General features: G+C 47.5%; 1 protein-coding gene across 3 annotated transcripts in view; it reads left to right on the forward strand.

The window, feature by feature from the left end:
* Positions 1–20,536, forward strand: part of vac14 (vac14 homolog (S. cerevisiae)) — a 413,902-nt gene that overhangs the window by 168,552 nt on the left and 224,814 nt on the right. For all 3 annotated transcript variants that reach the window (XR_005461858.1, XM_038807077.1, XM_038807078.1), the window contains exon 14: positions 601–754. Coding sequence is in view for 2 of the 3 variants with exons in the window: in XM_038807077.1 (XP_038663005.1) it covers positions 601–754 (154 nt within the window). In the remaining variant the exon portion in view is untranslated. The remainder of the gene's footprint in view (positions 1–600; positions 755–20,536) is intronic.

The raw sequence follows: 20,536 nt of genomic DNA on the forward strand, positions 1-20,536 counted from the left end.
GTAATGTTTGAATTTGTCCATGTCTCAACTTCTGTGAAGGACCTTTTGTTAACCTGCAGTTTGTGTTGAAATAAAACCCAGCTTGGAATGTGGTTATGGTGAAGCACTTGATCGAGAAATTGTTTTGACTGCAGGAACCCAAGGTCTGTCATCAGGGAGCTTTACCATTGGTTTATTTGGTAAAGGGGATGTGTAACTAGACTACTTAGACCAGCAGGGTGCAGATTCCATCCCTAGCCTGTTCAGATCACAATCTGAATTTTCAGCCTGGTACCATGGAATTGTACTCTCGCATGAGCTGCTGTGCTCAGAAAAGGAAGAGTGTACAAAGTGGGTGGAGGAAAGCTATCGATCCACATGTTGGATAATGGATAAGTGCTACTTAAATGCTTGGTGCAACTTGTGCTCTTTCCTAGAATATTACTCTAATGCATTTCTCATCATGGTTATAGATCTGTGGTGCTTTGTTTCCTTGCTCCATTTTCCTCTTCCAGTGACGAATTGGATCAAGATGATCCTGGACTGTTGAGTAATGCTAGAATATACTTCACTGTTCGATTTTGTCAATTTCTTAAGGGCTACATTAATTTATGATTCCAGGTGATCTTGAAAGACTTGGAGGTGCTGGCAGAAATTGCTTCCTCACCAGCAGGGCAGACAGAAGGACAGGATTCGTATGAGAGCATCAGCACCCAAAGTAACCAATCAGAGCTGCACATTCCCGTTTCTGCTTCCACGCCATTGAGCTCTTCCAGTAAGTATCAAGTCGGTTCATATCTATAATGCTCCAGAACCCCAGATAAAGTCAGCTCAGAAACCTGGGTATGTGGCTGCCCACTCAAGATACGGTTGCAAAGGACAGGTCTTTTAATTAAAATGTTGCACTCTTTGAATGAAACCTCATCCAGGTATTTGTAATTTCAAGACCATTTATCTGTGCAGTTTTGCAAATGACGGCAGCGGGCAGCTTAAATTCATATAGTGACTCTAATGTTGTAAAACAGGCCTAGGTGCTTCACAAGAGAGTTAGCAGGCAAACAATAACATTGTCATGTGAAGTCATGTTAGATCAAGTGATTAAATATTATGTATTGAGCCTTTCAAAGAAGGATAGAGTGATAGAGAGGTTCATGAGGGTATTCCAGGGCTTTCGTAGCTGAAAGGTCAACAAAACCATTTGTTCAACTAACAACATTTGAGGCAAAGATCAGTAAAGACTGGGCATTAAAGTATGGTTCAGATCAGTACTGTTGCAAGGCTTGAGTAAAAGAGCGGGTGGGTGGGGCTAATTGATTAGAAGCTGGCAAAGGTACAAGAAGCTGAATGGCCTCCTTCAGTGCTCTTTGGTTCCATGCTGTATAGGTTAGAATGTCCTAAAGAAGTGCAAAACCACTGGTTTGTTGTCTTGCAAAGAAGGCTAATTGCAGTTTCACATATTTCAGCTAGCTTGAGTATCTGATTTTGAATCTTAAAATCAACTTCTCGGCTCAGTCTAATTGATTAGAAGCTGGCAAAGGTACAAGAGGCTGAATGGCCTCCTTCAGTGCTCTTTGGTTCCGTGCTGTATAGGTTAGAATGGGGGGTCTAGTCTTGAATATAAAGATTCACAGTATTATAAATGTGGGAATTATATATCCCCTTAAGCTGGCAGGGGTGGCAAGCAGTGGAACGTCTTCATGCTGACCATTAGATTGATGGGATCACATCTGTGGCCACCTGGTTGAACTAAACGTGTGTTTGGCTGCAACTTCATTCCCCTGCCTGAGGGAGAAGAGAGTCACCTGCTCATAGCGCATTCTTTCCCCGCTCTGGTACTCAGAGTATTGGAGGCAAAGAGGGAAGCCACTTGAGTGCCCACTTTGTAGGAAATGGCATACGCCACAACATTTAAGGTAAAAGCAGGGCTGAAGTATTGATCTCTGCCATCCATGAACCTTATTTCACCAAAATAGTACTGGGGCTGTGAGAACTAGCTTGTATTGCCTTGAATCTAAAAAAAAATGAAGGGATGATCTAATTGAGATAAATGTGTTGACTTTGGATGCTTATGATAATTAAAATAATTGACATGGATTGATGAAGAGAAGCTACTTCATCTTGGGCAAGGGTGTTTAACCGTAAAACCCAGAGATGCTATCAGGGACCACTTGTTTATGCAAAGGGAGTGGTAGTCTGGTAACCCTCTCCAAAAATGTGGTGAGGCTCGGGGTCGATTGAAAATTACAATATTGGGATTGATAGATTTTGCTGGGGGAAAGCATTAAGGATTGCATAACCAAGGCAGGTAGATGGAATTGAGGCACAGATCAGCTGTGATCTTGTTGAATGATGGAACGGGATCAAGGGGCTGAATGGCCACACCTTCTTCCTGTGCACATTTTGCTTTCTCGTTCTAGCTGAACACCGTTGGGCAGTGTCTTTTGAAATTATGAATCTACTCCCCTTTCCTTTATGATCTGACTTGGCTCCAGGGACGTGATCCTTCAGCTCACATTTAGTTCTCACATTTAGCTTTGATGCTACTTTCTCAATTGAGTGTAATTAACGCAGACTTTATTGGTGATTTTCTTGATATTTCACTCTGTACATCATGGCTCGGGGTGTTGCTGGAGAATGCGAAAATGGGAATAATACTTTAAGAATAGACTCTTGGTACTTTTCATCGCCAGTCCACCAAATTGGTGCCTTGGCACAGCTCATAATTGTACTTAAAGCACTTGAGTCCGGATTTATCCAGAGTGGCTTGTTTTCCCAGGAGATTTTTAGTCAGAAAGTTTTTGCTGCGCTGTTTCCGCTTCAGTTGGGATTTTTCTTTGCTCTCTATGTTTCTGTGTTGACTAAGCCAGTGAGGCACCTCTTTTGTTAACAGCAAGCAGTTTAAAATGACATTGCGTGCAGTGAGAGTAAGCTGGCAGCACTGGGCAGAGTCCCTGTCTGGGCAAAATGCAGCCAAACTCTCCTTCCGGCCCCTTCTGATTTTACTCCTGTCCTCTTTTGAAGTCGCTTGCATATAACTGCAGTCATCAGCAGTCCTTTGGCATGTTGTCTGAGTGGATGTTTTCCATGGGCTAGCCTACAGAATCAATATCTAGGAGGACATTTAACTGAAGAGGGCATCTCAGTTGAGCCCAACACTATCCCCAACAGATGTCCATTCCAGCAAAAACTCTCTTGGTGGCCTCCTATCCTCTAACACTCTCTCGCCGCAAACTATAAACTCATTCACAACCCTGCAGTTCATCCTCCAATGCCCCTGCTCTGTTGTTCAGCTAGTTGTGTGACAGTGTACTTCCTGGATCATTTCTATCTACCCAGTCAAAGTCAAAGTGTTTGCTACGATGGTTTTGCTTATCCCTCCAAATTGTTGTCTCTTGTTTGCTCAAGGTCTATACTTGACCCGCTCCTACATCTCACCTAAACTCTCCGGCAATTATCAAAAAATACAATGTATCTATATGTAAGCTGACAACACCAAACGCAACCTCTCCACCATCTTTCTTGATTCTTCCACTGCCTATATGCTCATCCGAAATCCAGTAATGTACAAGTTGAAATTTCCTCCAATTCAACATTAGGAAGACTGAAGCCATTGACCTTGGCCTCCATCCAAACCTAGTTTCTTAGTTGCCTATTCCACCCTCCTCCCACTGTTCATTGTCTAAGCTGAACCAGACTGTTCACAACCTTTTTTGTTCACTCCATTGTTGACCTTTTAACCAATGTTACCTCTAATTCTTTTTGTTTTAAGTGCCCAGGCCCTTCCAATTTTTTAGTCTGGTCCAGTAACTCAAAGGGTACTTGTGTGCGGTGGGCATGGGAACTTACAGTTGCTGTGCAGCTGAGAGAGAACCTCACCTACATAACATTACTTGCCTGTACTCCTCTCAGCTTGTCTGCTGCTGAAAGCTTCATCCATGCTTTTGTTACCTCTAGATTTAAGTATTCAATGCTCTTTTTATCGGCTTCTGTTGCCCCCTCTAATCCTTCAGCGTTCACAAGTGACATGTCACACAAACTATACAAGAGTAATGGTATTCACTTAAAGACTCTTTAGTTGTACTAATAAAGCACACAGACATTAAAATCGATGAATGTCACTCAGATTATTTTGTCATTCAGACTCTCTAACTCAATGTATGTCACGCAGACTCTTCTAACTCAATACACTGATAAACGTTATTCAACTCTTGAATCAAACTCAAGTATCACCCCAGCAGACCAGCTGGCCTGGCTCTTCTCCTGGGTACTTCACGGGTCTCCTGAGTACTTGACTTGCGGTCGTCTTCTGTGATGGTTGTTCCCAGGGTTTGGCTCCTGACGCCATGATTTCCTGTACCTTTATCCAATTTCTTCAGTCTTCTAGAATGTCCGATTATGCATGCATAAAACCCTTCTGCAGCTCAGCCATTCTTCCTGAAGGTCTGGTAAACAGGATGCACCTGTTTCATATTCCCTGTGCAGTTTCTCATCTTAACAGCCCTTCGCAACCACAAAGGTCAGATGACCCTCTTGCTCAGGATCTGCAAATGTCTGTGCTTGTCTAGCTCCAACGTTCCTTCCCCCTTTTGCTACAAAGTTGCTACCTTTTGCTGAATACCTTTCCATGGTAGGTCTTGTGTCTGGGTATCTGTCGTTTCTATCATTGTGCACTTGTTATTGTAGTACTTAACCGTATTTCCCATCATGCAATCTGGTTCGGCTACACCTCCCATCTCAAACACTCCATGTGCATTAACTCATCCAAAAATCTGCTGGCCATATCCTAAATCACTCTAAGTCCTGTTCACCCATTATGCCTGTGATAACTCTTTGGCCTCACCTTCCCATCTTCCCAACCCCCTTCACTCAGGAAATCTCCGAGGTCTCTGTATTCTACCAACTCTGACCTTGTGCATTCCTCGCGCCCTTCATCCCACGATTGATAGCCAGGATTCGAATGTCTAGGTCTAATCTCTGAAATTCCCTCTTTTAATCCCTCCAAATTCCTGAGGATTCGCTGGCAGAGCCTTTTAATCACCGATCCTAATGCCATTGGCTTGGTATCAATTTTTGTCCAACTATAATCCTGTGAAGTGCCTTGGGATGTTTATTGCATTAAAGGCGCTACATCAATGCAAATGTATCTCATCCCAAAACAACCCTGCCCACCTCATCCTTGCTATCATGCTGCTGAGTTTAGTTGTATTTTTGAGAAGTTTGCAGTTATTTAGTGTAGCACTGGTACTGTTGCATGAGGTCAGTTAACTCGGTGCACTCCAAAATCAAATCTGACACCTTCCTGACCTGTGCCGGTCGTGAATTGCACTATTGTGTACATTTAATCACCCAGCGATCACAGGAGCTTGTGTGTTTTTTGAAGAGTAGCTTTGGGACTCAGATGGAATGTGTAGATCTTGTTTATTAAATGAAAAAATTAGTCTGCTAAAATTCAGTCAATGACTAGCTCAAACAGAAACATTAGTCACTCACCATGCCCAAAACAAGTGTGCAAACTCGATTGGCAGGAAGCAAGCTTAGGGCAGATGACTTGCATTGTAAATAAAGAGACAAGAATAAAAATTGTATGAGGGCTCTTGGAGTGAGGTGGTGGATTGTCAATTCGGGGCTGCTTAATTTTAGTTCTCTGACAAAATAGTCATGTAGTCCCATTGAGTAACTAATCATTGATAAATAGGAGGTAGTCTTGCTGGGGAGGTCAACAGTAGCCCTTTGTGAATGAGAGTCTCTGCCTGTTGGAACAGTTGCCCTCAAACAATAAAGGAGAGTTGGGCCTTGCACCCCGCAAGGTGGCTTTTTATTAGGGTGACATGGTGGCGCAGTAGGTTAGCGGGTTACGGCGCTGAGGACCCGGGTTCGGTCCCAGCCCCAGGTCACTGTCCATCTGGAGCTTGCACATACCCCCGTGTCTGCATGAGTCTCGCCATCACAAAACGCAAAGATGTGCAGGATGGGTAGATTGGCCATGCTAAATTCCCCCTAATTGAAATAAAAGAATTGGATACTCTAAATTTATTTTTTAAAAGTGGCTTTTTATTAGATGTAAATTTAGGCGGCATGGTGATTAGCACTGTTGCTTCACAGTGCCAGGGACCCGTGTTCAATTCCCGGCTTGGTTTACTATGCGGAGTCTGCAAGTTCTCCCCGTGTCTGCGTGGGTTTCGTCCAGGTGCTCCACTTTCCTCCCACAAGTCCCGAAAGACGTGCTGTTCGGTGAATTGAACATTCTGAATTCTCCCTCTGTGTACCCGAATAGTCGCTGTAGTGTGGCGACGAAGGGATTTTCACAGTAACTTCATTGCAGTGTTAATGTAAGCCTACTTGTGACACTAATAATAATAATAATTATTATTAATAAATGTTGACCACTGGAAACTGATTACTCTTTTTGGACTAATTTCTTTTGCTGAACTTTTCCCCTTTTGTTCCTTCGATGTTGCCAGCAAGTTGTCCATGTGCTGTACTCCTCCCTGAGTCCTTGCTGTGGTGAGATCAAGTTGCCAAATGCATTCTCCTACCCAACTAAATTTTTTCAAAGCATCGGTACCTTTTCCCTGGTGGTATTTTATAACCCAAGTTTTGCATCATTAAATTCTTGTTTTCTGATGTCCCTTTCCTTGTCCCTCTTCTTCAACCTTGGTGTCTGACATCATTGGCCTGACGCCTCACCCTACACTGCTCAGTAATAAAATAAAACTAGAGTCTCCTGTTCGAAGGGACCAGCGCAAAAAAGTTCAGAGGTTAGCAGGTATTGTATATCCACAGGATCTATGCTGTCTCCATATTAATGGTTCTAGATCATTAGGAGAAAGTCTGCATGCTTAAATTGCAGGTCAAATGACATGATGTCGGATTTAATGTTACCACATGTAGAATCATAGAATGGTCACAGCACAGAAGGCATCCATTCTACTCACTGTTTGTTCTGGCTCTCTGCAAGAACTGTTCGCCTAGCCCTACTCCCCTGCCCTTTACCCTTCAGATAATCAGCCAATTCTTTTTTGAAAACCAGGATTGATTCTACCTCCACCATGCTGTCCAGGCATTGCATGCCAGATCCTAACAACCCGCTGTGTAAAAAGGTTTTTCCTCTTGCCAATGTTGCCCTTGCCAGTCACCTTAACTCCGTGTTGTCTGATTCTTGATGCTTTTGCTAATGGGGACAGTTTCTCCCCATCTATTCTTATTGATTTTGAACACCTTTATCAAGTCTCGAATGGATCTGATCCAATTCTGCTGACTTAATAAGTACAGTCAACATCTCTAATATCTCTTTATTCACTGTCTCAGCTACCTATACTTTTTTTTACAGCATCTTGTTCATCGGTAAAGACAAATGCAAAGTATTTTTTTAGTACCTCAGCCTCGATGCACAAATCCCTTTTTTGGTTAGCTAGCAATACTGTACCACCTCCGATAACCCCCCCCTCCCCCCCCAACTATTTATATTGCTGAAGAAGGTGTTTGGATTAATTTTTACTTCGGTTTTCAGTTTTTATTTATTCTTTGTTTTCGCTTGTCATATTCTTTTGCCTCCCTTCTGATCTTTTTCTTTGGTGTTCAGCCTGGGTCTCATTTGTATAATCAACCTGGCATCTGTCATACACACCATTTTTCTGCTTCATCATCTCCTCTGTCTCTCTTTGTACTCGCTCCTGTTTGTTCAAACAGTGCAGAACAAATATGAGGGCTGGCTACAAATTTGTGCTGGGGCATAATTCTGCTTATCTGCTGAAGTAGAGCAGATAGCTCTTAATGTCGAAAGAGAATCATTCCCACTCGATTGCCATGGAAACCGAGGAAATGTCTGACTGTAAATGCAACCTGCAACCATTCTGCTAGAAAAAAGAATTTCATTGCGCTGCAGCTAAGAACTCCCAGATTTCCTCCTTTTGTGTCCCTTATATATTTCCATATATACCAGCACCTATTGATTGCTAAATTGAGATATTATGTGATCAACGTTGTTTAATTTTTAGCTTACCTCGTATACCTTGACGAAAAATTCGACATTTCAGAATTGGTGTTGAGGATATATTTTAAGAAGATGCTTATTCAGTTAATTTCATAGAATTTACAGTGCAGAAGGATGTCATTCAGCCCATCAAGTCTGGCCCTTACAAAGAGCACCCCACTCAAGCCTACGTATCTACCCTAACCCAGTAACCCCCACTTAACCTTTTTTGGACACTAAGGGCAATTTATCATGGCCAATCCACCTAACCCGCACATCTTTGGATTGTGGGAGGAAACTGGAGCACCCGAAGGAAACCCACGCAGACACAGAGAGAACGTGCAGACACAGACAGTGACCCAAGCCAGGAATCGAACCTGTGACCCTGACGCTGCGAAGCAACTGTGCTAACCATTATGCTACCCCTGCTGGCATTGCGATATTGCTTATTAAATACTGGAAGTGTTATGAAATAGTACACAGCAAGCTCTCACAGCAACATGATAATGTTCAAAAAGTTATTCTTGGTTGTTGTTGAGGGATGAGTATTGACCAGGACACCAAGCAGAAGGCTCCCTTGCTCATCGAAGTAGCGGTAGCGTTGTGCAATCTTTTACGTGCAATTGAGAGAGTGGCCAGCATCTCTGTTTAATGTCAAATGACAACAATTTGCTCAGAGTGGTGGCTTAGATTATGACAAGGAACTCCACCACCTTCTGACTCAGATGAGAGTGCTGCAGCTGAGATATGGCTGATCAGATTGAGTGTTGGGGAATGTACTGAGTACAATAGTATAGCGGTTCTTTCTTTGGACCAATAATCCAGAAGTATAGACACATGATCCAGAGATAGGAGTTCAAATCCCATCTCACCAGCCAGGGAATGTAAATTCAGTTCATTAAATTTGGAATAAGAAGCGAACATCAATGATGTTTATCAGAGGGATGGCACAGTGGTATAGTGGTTAGCACTGCTGTTTCACAACACCGAGGATCAAGGTTCGATCTCAGCCCCGTGTCACTGTCCTTGTGGAGTTTGCACATTCTCCTCGTGTCTGTGTGGGTCCCACCCCCACAATCCAAAGATGTGCAGGGTAGGTGGATTGGCCATGCTAAATTGCCTCTTAATTGGATAAATTATTTTTTTTAAACAAAATAATATTGATCATTAAACGACTTGATCATTGTAAAAAACCCATCTGGTTCACTAATGTCTGTTCGGGAAGAAAATCAGCCAACCTTACCTGGTCTGGCCTACATATGACTCCAGGTAAGGAAGGCAGATTTCCATCTCGAAAGGACATTAGTGAATTAGATGGATTTTTACGACAATCCAGCGGTTTCAATGTCACCATTACTGATATAGGTGTTGATCCCAGATTTATGTAATTATAATCAAGGACAACACCTTAATAGTTATGATCTGAAGCTATTGAAATCCGTGTTAATCACAAGGGGTTGTAAACTATTTTAACGAGTAATGAGATGCAGTTTCTCAACGTTCTGCTGAGCTTCTTTGGAGAAAGTGTAGAAGATTAAGGATAGGAATGTCAGAATGGGAGTGAGACAGAAAATCAAAATGGTAAGCAAAGCTCAGGATCACACAGAGGTGTTCAGCAACACAATCAGTAAAGCTGCATTTGGTCTCATCGAAGTAAAGAAAACCACGTCATAAGCAGCGAATGGCAGACTAAATTACATGAAGCACAAGTAACTAACCATACGTCATTCCTTCGCTGTCACTGGGTCAAAATCCTGGACCTCCCTTCCTAACAGCAGTGTGGGTGTACCTACACCACATGGACAGCACCACCTTCTCGAGGTAGTTAGGGATGGGTAACAAATGCTGGCTATTTGCTGTTTCACATCGGTGAGTCTTTTGAATCATCATCTGGGATCTTCTACTTAACCCAAGGATTTCTGCACAATCTCTCAGGTATGTGAAGCCTTAATTTCCATTGCGAGTTGAAGAGTCTACTGAATAAAGAATGTGAAAAAATGTCTTCAGGCAAGCTATCGGGTGCATTAAAAATCTAATTCCAACAGTATTTGAAGTGGTGAAAATAAGACCTTGTGATCTTAACCTTCTCAGCACGAGGGGCAGAGAGGTTGGAGAAGAAGGAACCCTGGACCGTTCCTGTCCCTGGTTCCTTGAGCTCTTTCTACTCAACAGCCAAATGTTGACATAATGGAAACAATTAAAAGAAAAGAGAAACATTCAAGGTGGGATATAATTATGAGAATCTTTAGGAAAAGTTTGGAGTGAATTATTTGTATGCAGAATTGATTCCAAGTGTAGTACAGTTTATAAAAAGAAACGAGTAACCTTCGAGTCAATGGTGCAGAATGCAAATATTCAGCTTCGTGGTTTGCGTGAAGTCTGATGATTTATTCCATCATGACTGCTAGTCTTTGTGCATCTGTAAAGCAGAGCATCCCTTCAACTCTCTGAGTTGGGGAGGTGGTGGTGTGAAGGAGATGCAACAGGACAGCTCTTCTGGCATCATATTGCTTTCTCTGCGTTTCATATAATTTATCATAGAATTTACAGTGCAGAAGGAGGCCATTCGGCCCATCGAGTCTGCACCGGCCCTTGGAAAGAGCACCCCACCCAAGGTCAACACCTCCACGCTATCCCCATAACCCAGTAACCCCACCCAACACTAAGGGCAATTTTGGACACTAAGGGCAATTTATCAGGGCCCAATCAACCTAACCTGCACATCTTTGGACTGTGGGAGGAAACCAGAGCACCCGGAGGAAACCCACGCACACACGGGGAGGATGTGCAGACTCTGCACAGACAGGGACCCAGGGCGGTGCTGTGTTTTTTTTCCCCTAGCTGTCCAGTTTCAATGATGAAATTAGGGTTAAATTTAAAGCCTTGGAACTTTTGGGAGATGTAGAATGTGTGCCAGAGAGCTGACTATATGTTGAGGAGGATGGACAGAGAGCTGGGTAGATTTGGGGAGGGACTGGAGAGCTAGGAACATAGGGGAGTGGGGGGTTGGTGAAGAACTGGGATTGGAGAGTGAGTTTGCGGGTTGGAGACGGGGAGATCTGTGGGCAGAGGGCAGTAGAGAGCCAGGTATAGCAGCGGATGGGGTTAGAAATCCAGGAACCGGTGGAGTTGGGGTTAGAGAGCCGGGCATAAGGGTTAGAGAACTACATATAGGGGAAGAGGGTGGGGACGTGGCAGGTTATAGGGGAGGAGGGGAGGGTGGCACGGTGGGGCAATGGTTAGCGCTGCTGCCTACGGCACTGAGGACCCGGTTTCGATCCCACCCCCGGGTAACTGTCTGTGTGGGGTTTGCACATTCTCCCCATGTCTGCGTGTGTCTCACCCTCACAACACAAAAGATGTGCAGGGTAGGTGAATTGGCCACTCTAAATTGCCCCTTAATTGGAAAAAAAATAATTGGGTACCTAAATTTATTTTTAAAAAGAAAGAAAAATAGGGATAAAGGAGAGGAGAGGGATGGCGAGAAAGTGAGTTACAACCACATATAGAGGAAATGGGGGTGGGGTGGGGGGGGGAAGAGAAAAGAGTGTGGATGGGTTAGAACCAGGGATAGTGGAGAAGGTGGCGGCAAGCTGGGAGTGGTGGCGGGGGTGGGGCTTAACTAGGGTTGAAAGGTTTCCACCTTAAGGCAAAATTTTGACATTTTGATTATGGAAATCTGCCCTTTAGAATGTTTCTCCAATCTTCACCTTCCCCAGTACGTCTGACACACTTTTCTTCCTCCTGAAGTGGATGGAAGTCTTGCTCTAGTTGTTGTGGGAAATTGCGGTCAAGGGGCCCCCGAGGAACCCATCCCAAGGACAAAGTGAGTTGTGATAGGCAGGGGGCTGTTTTGAGGCATTTACCATCATGGGAGAGTGGTTAGGAAAAGACACCAATGTAGTGAACACAGCCGGAAGTCCATGGGTTCCAGTTCACAAGAAACCTTTCAGGTCCTTTGGGCTTCATCCACTCTCATCCTCGCTTTGAGAATTTTTCACCTTGGAGAGCAGTGGTCCTCCAAAGATGTCTTTCTGGTATCAACCTCACTGATTCAGACATGATTCTTTGTGAAGGTGTGTGTCCTGCACTGTGCCCCATTTTGCATCCCTGGAGATTTGGGAATTTGACTTTGCCATGTGTACTGGAACAGTTACAATTCCTGAGTCCGTTTACTGGTCACAGCCTGACAGTATGTTGGTGTGATTTGGAATTATGCTGATAACTAAAAGCCAGGTGTAGAAAAACTTTATTTGCACTGTGCACTGTTGGGTATGTGTTATGTTCATGCATCTGTCCGGACCCCAGTTTTAAACAGTGAATAAGTGCTGCTGACTGGCCCGAGATGATTCATTCCCTTTTGTCTTTTAGCCAGTGACTCTGAAAGAATGCTATGTTAAGCATGTGTCAAAATAGCTTCTGGAATTGGACAGAAACCGTTGATTGCTGGCAGATGTTGAAGAGCAGCAGAGCAAAGATTTTCTGAGGCTGCACAAAATGGCTCTAAGTCAATTTTTTGAAGAGGACATGGGTTCATTAGATTAGGCTTTCGTTTTTTAATTTTTAGGCCTCGATATATGGCTCTGGAGTCTCTTCCAAGTCGTCATTCCTTGTGCGAATCTAGTCTGCGAGTGCCAGAAGACTACTATTTTTAAAAATAAATTTAGTGTACCCAATTCTTTTTTTTTCCAATTAAGGGGCAATCCAGGTCCTTGGCTCCGTGAGACAGCAATGCTATTTTTAATGAATGTTTTTTATTGGGTTTTTGAACAAAGTATATTTACCATTATATACACAGAATAAGATATATATAGAATATATATATATAGAAAAGGGCACACACAAACATACCAAGAAAATAAAAAGTAAAAATAAAAAAGAAATATAAAATAAAATAACTGGTAAGGTATTATGCACCAGCTCAACAGCAGCAACTCTGCACAATTGGCAATATTATTTACAACACATAAGAAGGCATCTGTTTGTGGGTGGGGAGACTGCGAAGGTAGATATACATTTGGGTGCCAGAGAAACAATTACAGAGGGCAATACTCGAATGGGTCTGGTGTTGCTTCTCCCGGACGGATTTCGCTGCCGTTGTCGTCTCGTGTTCACCTCCGCTTCAGCCGTTCGTCCTGTCTTTCGCCTGGATTCTCCTTGCTCTCTGTTCCTGTAGAATGTAGATGCCAAGTTTGTTATCGTTTCCCGTGCCCTCCTTCCGGCTATCATTCCCCAGCCCCTCCCCCACCTCCCTGTTCTCCTCTATTCCCTGTCTCTTCACTCTTTCCACCCCCCGCCTTCTGCCCCCCCCCCCCCCCCCCCCCCCCCCTCCTGTGGTTCGTCTTTCTTTCCTCTTGGGTTTAGCTGTCGTTCCCCCCCCCCCCTTCCCGGTCTATCTCTCCCTTTCATGCTTTGGCTACTTTCCCCTGATTCTTGGCTACCTGGCTATTCTTCTCCTTGTTCGTTGGCCACAAACAGGTCCCGGAACAATTGGGTGAACGGCTCCCACGTTCTGTGGAAGCCGTCGCCTGACCCTCAGATGGGGAATTTAATTTTCTCCATTTGGAGAGATTCTAAGAGGTCGGACAGCCAGTCTGCAGCTTTGGGTGGTGGTGCTGACCGCCAGCCGAACAGGGTTCTACGGCAGGCGATCAGGGAGGCAAGGGCGTCAGCCCTCCTCCCCAGGAAGAGATCTGACTGGTTTGATACCCCAAAGACCGCCACTTTCGGGCATGGCTCCACCCTCATCCCCACCACTTTGGGCATTGCCTCAAAGAAGGCTGTCCAGTACCCCGCAAGTCTGGGGCAAGACCAGAACATGTGGGCGTGGTTGGCCGGGCCTCCTTGGCACCGTTCACATCTATCCTCCACCTCCAGGAAGAACCTACTCGTACGTGCTCTTGTTAAGTGGGCTCTATCTACCACTTTTAGTTGCGCACGTAGAGGTGGAGTTGACCCTATGCAGTGCTTCGCTCCAGAGTCCCCACCCTATTTCAATCCCCAGGTCTTCCTCCCATTTCTTTCTTGTCGCATCCAGTGCAATGTCGGCCCTTTCTACCAGTCGGTCATACATGTCGCTACAGTTCCCTTTTATCTAGGATGCTTGCGTCCAGTAACTCTTTCAGTAATGTCTGTCATAGCGGTTGTGGGTACGTACTTGTCTCCTTTCGTAGGAAGTTTTTTGAGTTGCAGGTACCTTAGCTCATTCCCCCTGGCTAGCTGGAATTTCTCTGTCAGTTCATCCAGTGTTGCGATCCCACCGTCTGTGTATAGATCCCTGACTGTCAGTGTCCTTCCGTCCTGTCCCCACTTTTTGAAGTTGGCGTCAGTCAGCTCTGGTGTGAACCCATGGTTGTTGCAGATGGGAGCTTTGGCCGACATTTTGGTCAGGCCGAATGCTGCTGTAGTTGGTTCCAGGACTGGAGGGTGGCTATCACTACCGGGCTGCTGGAGTGTTTTTCGGGTGGGGATGGGAGTGCCGCTGTGGCGAGGGGCCCGGTCACTGTCTGTGCGGAGTCTGCACGTTCTCCCCGTGTGTGCGTGGGTTTCCTCCGGGTGCTCCGGTTTCCTCCCACAGTCCAAAGAAGTGCAGGTTAGGTGGATTGGCCATCATAAACTGCCCTTAGTGACCAAAAAGGTTAGATGGGGTTATTGGGTAACAGGGATGGGGTGGAAGTGAGGGCTGAAGTGGGTCAGTGCAGACTCGATGGGCCGAATGGCCTCCTTCTGCACTATATCTTCTATGTTCTATGTTCTACTTGTGGGTGCACAGGGAAGATCTTGCTTTTGCTCATGAAGGCGCCAAACTCTTTCAGGAGTGCGATGATTCCGTCCATGCTGCTTTGTGGGTCTGACATGTAGAGGAGTAGGTCATCTGCATAGAGTGAGATGCTGTGCTGTGCCGCCTCTTCGGATCCCCCCCCTCCAGCTTTTTGCTGCTCTGAGCGCAATTGCTAGTGTCTCGATCGCTAGAGCGAACAGCAGCGGGGACAGTGGGCATCCTTGTCTGGTGCCCTGTGAAGTTGGAAGTAACGGGAGTTGCTGTTGGTGGTCCCTACACTCACCATGGGAGCATTGTATAGGAGTTTTACCCAGGAGGTGAACCCTGTTCCAAGTCCGAACCGCTTCAGTACCTCTGAGGTATTTCCACTCGACCCTGTCGAAGGCCTTTTCTGTGTCTAGGGAAACGCTCACCTCTGGTATTCTCTCCCCGGAGGGGGCCATTATCGCATTCAGCAGGCGCCTTATGTTCGAGGTAAGCTGTCTACCTTTGACAAAGCCCATCTGGTCCTTTGCGACCACCTCTGGTATGCAGTCTTCTAGCCTTTTGACTAGTATTTTGGCCAGTATTTTGTCACCTGCGTTCAGCAGTGAGATGGGTCTGTATGACCCACATTCCGTTGGCTCTTTGTCTTTCTTAGGTATCAGCGAGATTGAGGCCTGTGCTAGCGTGGGTGGCAGTGTGCCCCTAGCTCGCGAGTCTGTGAGCATCTCCCGCAGGTGCGGGGCCAGTTCTGTTGCAAATTTTTTGTAGACGTCCGCCGGGAATCCGTCCGGTCCTGGTGCCTTCCCTGCCTGCATGGAGCTAATGCTGTCCATGATCTCTCCCAGTGCTAGTGGTGCTTCCAAGCCCTGTTTTCTGCCCTCTCCCACGACTAGTATGTCCAGTCCATCAAGGAACCGTTTCATCCCGTACTCCCCCATTGGGGGCTCTGAGGTGTACAGCCCTTGGTAGAAGGCCTTGAAGGTTTTGTTGATCTTTTCTGGTTCTGTTTCTAATGTGCTTCTGGTGTCCCTGATTTGTACAATTTCTCTGGTGGCTGCCTGCTTTCTCAGCTGGTATGCCAACAGGCAGCTGGCTTTGTCTCCGTGTTCGTATAGGATCCCACGTGCCTGACGGAGTTGGTGCACTGCTTTCCTGGTGGAGAGCAGATCAAAGTTCCTTTGTAGCTCTTTCCTCTCCGCCAGGAGCTCTATGGTTGAGGCCTCGGAGTATTTACGGTCTACTTCCAATATGGAGTTGACCAGCTGCTGCCTAGCCGCCCTTTCCTCCCTATCTCTTCGCGCTTTGAAAGCGATGATTTTCTCTCTTAGTGCGGTCTTTAGTGCTTCCCAGAACGTGGAGGGTGAGACCTCCCCGTTCTGGTTGTTCTCCGTGTACTCTGCTATGGCCCGTGAAATCTTTTTGTTGAAGGCATTGTCAGCTAGTAGGGCAATGTCCAACCTCCATGTGGGGCGTTGGGCCCTGCCCATCTCTAGCCTCACGTCTATGTAGTGTGGAGCGTGGTCGGAATATCACAATTGAGGAGTATTCCACTTTGTCTATCACCAGAAGCACCGTTTTCCCCACCACAAAGAAGTCAATTCTGGTGTATACGTTGTGTACTGGGGAGAAAAAGGTGAATTCCTTCTCCAAGGGTGGGTGAACCTCCAGGGGTCCACCACTCCCATCTGCTCCATAAAGTGACAGAGTTCCCTTGCCATGCTTGAGGTTTTCCCCATTTTGGGGCTTGATCTGTCAGTTGTTGGATCCCCCCCATCGCTATGTCAGGGAATTCTGCCATGGTCTTTTTGATGAACCTCGTGTCGTCCCAGTTGGGCACGTACACATTAACTAGTACTACTGGTGCCCCATCCAGGGCCTCGCTGACCATGATGGCCCATCCCCCTGCGTCCATAACCATCTTTGTCGCCCTAAACATTGTCCTCTTGCTGATCTGTATTGCCAACCCCTGGCCCTCGTCCCATAGCAGGGATGGTAGGTTTGTCCCACCCAGCCCTTTCTTACCTGCAGTTGGTCCTGCTCTCTCAGGTGTGTTTCTTGGAGGAAGACTATGCCGGCCTTCATATTTCTTAGCTGGGTGAGCACTCTGGATCTTTTCACTGGGCCGTTGAGTCCCCTTGCGTTCCAGGTGACTATCCTGGTGGGGAGGCTTCTGTCCCCTCGCTCCTGTGGGATTAACCATACTTACCTGGTGGACGCGCCCTGCCCTTCGGGGTTTCCCTTTGTTAGGGGGCCGTCCAGGATGGCCGCTGTCACTGCTCTCTCCATGCGGTCGGGTCCCTGCCCTCTGGGGTTTCCCTTTGTCCAGGGGCACCCGACATGGCCGCCCACTGTGCGTCCACCACGAGGATATTTCTCTGCATTCTCGAGTCTCCCTTCACCCAGAGACTGTACTGGGTGGATGCTTGCAGCGATTCCTTGTTCCGAGCCCTTGGTCTTGCCACTTCATAGCTCTATTGGTCTTCCCTTTCTAGCCTTGTTTGTCCCTCCTTCCCTGCGTCCCCCACCCCCAGTCCCTCCCTCCCTGTGTCTCCCCATTTTTCTCCCCTCTCCCGTGTACCCCTCTTTTTTCCCACTCCCCTGTTCTTATCCCAGTTTGCTCTCCTGCCTCTGTTGAGTGCTCCCCCCCGGCCTGTGCCCCCCCCCCCCCCCCCCCCGGGTTGGGGGGGCGCTGCGGCCCTGCTTTGTTGCATGTCCCCGGCGCTAGCTTTCCCTCGAGTGCGGTGGCCCCCCTCTCGACAGTTACTGTCTCGCTTCTCCCTTGCCCGGCCTCTGCGGTTTTCTGCCCACTCTTTCCCTCATCCAACCCTGCATTCCTCTCGCTTGCTCTCCCTTCTCCGCTGCTCTCGTTCCCTCGTGCTGGGGCCTGGTCTCCCACCTGAAGCGATCCCTCGGGTAGTGGTTTGCTTTTTGTTCACGGTGAGCTCGCCATAGCGGGGGGTGGATCGGGGGGGCCTGGTGTTGCCTCACCCTCCCGTCGACATACTGTTGCCCCTAGCCAGGGGCCCCTTATTTCTACCCTAGCTGTTGATTTTCCAGCCCGTGTTCCTCGACAAAACGTGTTTGCTTCGGCAGGGGCTGTGAAGAAGTACTGGTATGTTTTCTTGGTATGTGACAGAGTTTCGCTGGGTACAGCATACCAAAACACACGTCGTTCTTGTGAAGAGATGCTTTCACTCTATTGAATTCAGCCTGTCTCATGGCGAGGTCTGCCCCAATGTCCTTGTAAACTCGAATAAAGTGTCCTGCCCATTTGCAGGTTCTGTTTTTCCTGGCCCAGTGCAGGATTGTTTCCCTATCTTGGTACCGGTGCAGTTTAGCTATAACTGCCCTCGGTTGATCCCCTGCCTTGAGCTTCGGCGCAGCGCCCGGTGTGCTCTGTCCATTTCTGGTGGGTTGGGGAATGTTTTCCTCCCCACTAAGTTGCCCAGCATCTCGGCCACATATGCCGTGGGGTTTCTACCCTCGATCCCCTCTGGTAGGTCCACTATCCTGACATTTTGCCTTCTTGAGCGGTTTTCCTGATCGTGCACTCTTTCCTTCAGGCTCCCCTGCGTTGTGCCCAGTCTCGCCACCTCCTTCTCCAGGTCATGATCCGGTCGCTCATGTCAGTGATGGCTTTTTCCAGCTCCTTAATAGTCGCCTCTTGGGCTTCCAGTTTCTCCTCTGCTCTGCCCTGAGCGAGATGCACCTCCGTCTGGGCCTTGGCCATTGTTGCCTGCACTGTGGCTTCCATGTCTGCTCTGGCCTCTGCCTTGGTTTCCTGCTGATGTTCCCTCAGCGCCTCAGCAAAGGCTGACTTTCAGTTCCCGGTCCCCCCCTGGCCCATGGGGAAAATGCTCCTGGTTGTCGAGTTCTTTTTGTTGCGGCAAACCTTCCGTTCCGTCGCTTTGTGTGCCCCCTCTGCTTTTTGTGCCCTTTCCCCCTCTGCTTTGGCTCCCTTCTGGCATTTTCTTTCCTCCCTTTTTTTTTCCTCTTTCTTGTTTTTTTCTTCTCCCCCCCCCCCCCTTTTCTTTTGCCCTCCCTTTTTTCCTTTAACACTTTTTTTTTTACAAAACTCCTTTCAAGAAATTTTTATTTTTTTTAAAAGTGAAAAAATTCTTTCTCTTTAAAAGTTTTTTTTTGAAAAAGGGGAAGTTCTTTTTTCTGTTTCCCCTCACTCACCCAGGATCAAGAGAGAGGCTTCTGGTCGGGCCGAGAGTCCCTCTTTGTTCCGCCGCCTGCCTTGTGGTGGTCGCCGCCAGAGGGAGGGGGGTCAAGTCGGTCTTTGCTGCTGGCACGTCCTGCCCCGCGTCCTCCTCCCGTGCGTGGGGGGGGGGGGGATCGCTCCGCTCCCAACCGCCCAGATCTCCCAGTTTAATGCGCTTTGGTGTCCGGGTTCTTCTTCGTCCCCACTCTCTTGTTGCGGGGGCGCCCAAACGGACGGATTTACGCGCTTGGATGCAAGTTCTCGGCAAGGAGTGGGACGCAACTTGGTTCCCCCCCAGGAGCTCCTCCACCCGTGACCACTCTCTTCCCCCGCCAGAAGCTGAAATCGGACAGCAATGCTGACCACTGAGCCACCACCAGCAGACTATTAGGTTGGTTTCTGAAACATTCATTTTAAAAAAAATAAATAATTTTTATTGGAATTTTTTGAAAAATATGTATGAACAGAACAGAACAATAATAATAATAACAATAATAAACACGCCCCGGCACCCATAACAACACATGTAACAAACCCCCCCACCCCACCCCCCCAAACCCAATAAACAACAAAATAAATTAACAATAAGTAAATTAACTTAAACAATACCCCCTTGAAACCCCCTCCCCCTGCCCACCCCTCCCCCCGGGTTGCTGCTGCTGCTGACCTAGTTCCTTATCGTTGAGCCAGAAAGTCGAGGAAAGGCTGCCACCTCCTAAAGAACCCTTGTACCGACCCCCTCAGGGCGAATTTGACCCTCTCCAGCTTAATAAATCCCGCCATGTCATTGATCCAGGTCTCCACGCTCGGGGGTCTCGCATCTTTCCACTGCAGCAAGATCCTCCGCCGGGCTACTAGGGACGCAAAGGCCAAAACATCGGCCTCTTTCGCCTCCTGCACTCCTGGCTCCACCCCAACCCCAAATATCGCGAGTCCCCAGCCTGGCTTGACCCTGGACCCTACCACCCTCGACACCGTCCTCGCCACCCCCTGCCAGAATTCCCCCAGTGCCGGGCATGCCCAAAACATATGGGCATGGTTCGTTGGGCTCCCCGAACACCTAATGCATTTGTCCTCACCCCCAAAAAACTTGCTCATCCTCGTCCCGGACATATGAGCCATGTGCAGTACCTTGAACTGGATGAGGCTAAGCCTCGCACATGAAGAGGAGGAATTCACCCTCTCCAGGGCGTCCGCCCATGTCCCCTCCTCAATCTGCTCCCCAGCTCCACTTCCCACTTAGCCGTCAGCTCCTCTACCGACGCCTCCTTCACCTCCTGCATCACCTGGTAGATGTCAGACACCTTCCCATCCCCGACCCACATCCCCGAAAGCACCCTATCCCTTACCCCCCGCGGGGGCAGCGAAGGGAACCCCTCCACCTGCCGCCTAGCAAACGCCTTGACCTGAAGGTACCTGAACAAACTTCTCCTCCAGTTCACCCAGGCTCGCAAACCTCCCTTCAATGAACAGGTCTCCCAACTTCCTAATGCCCGCCCTGTGCCATCCCAGGAACCCGCCATCAATGTTCCCTGGGACAAACCGGTGGTTCCCCCGCAGCGGGGCCTCCACAGAGCCTCCCACTTCCCCCCGTGTCGCCTCCACTGCCCCC

This window comes from Scyliorhinus canicula, chromosome 9 (genome assembly GCF_902713615.1).
Source record: "Scyliorhinus canicula chromosome 9, sScyCan1.1, whole genome shotgun sequence".
Lineage (NCBI taxonomy): Eukaryota > Metazoa > Chordata > Chondrichthyes > Carcharhiniformes > Scyliorhinidae > Scyliorhinus > Scyliorhinus canicula.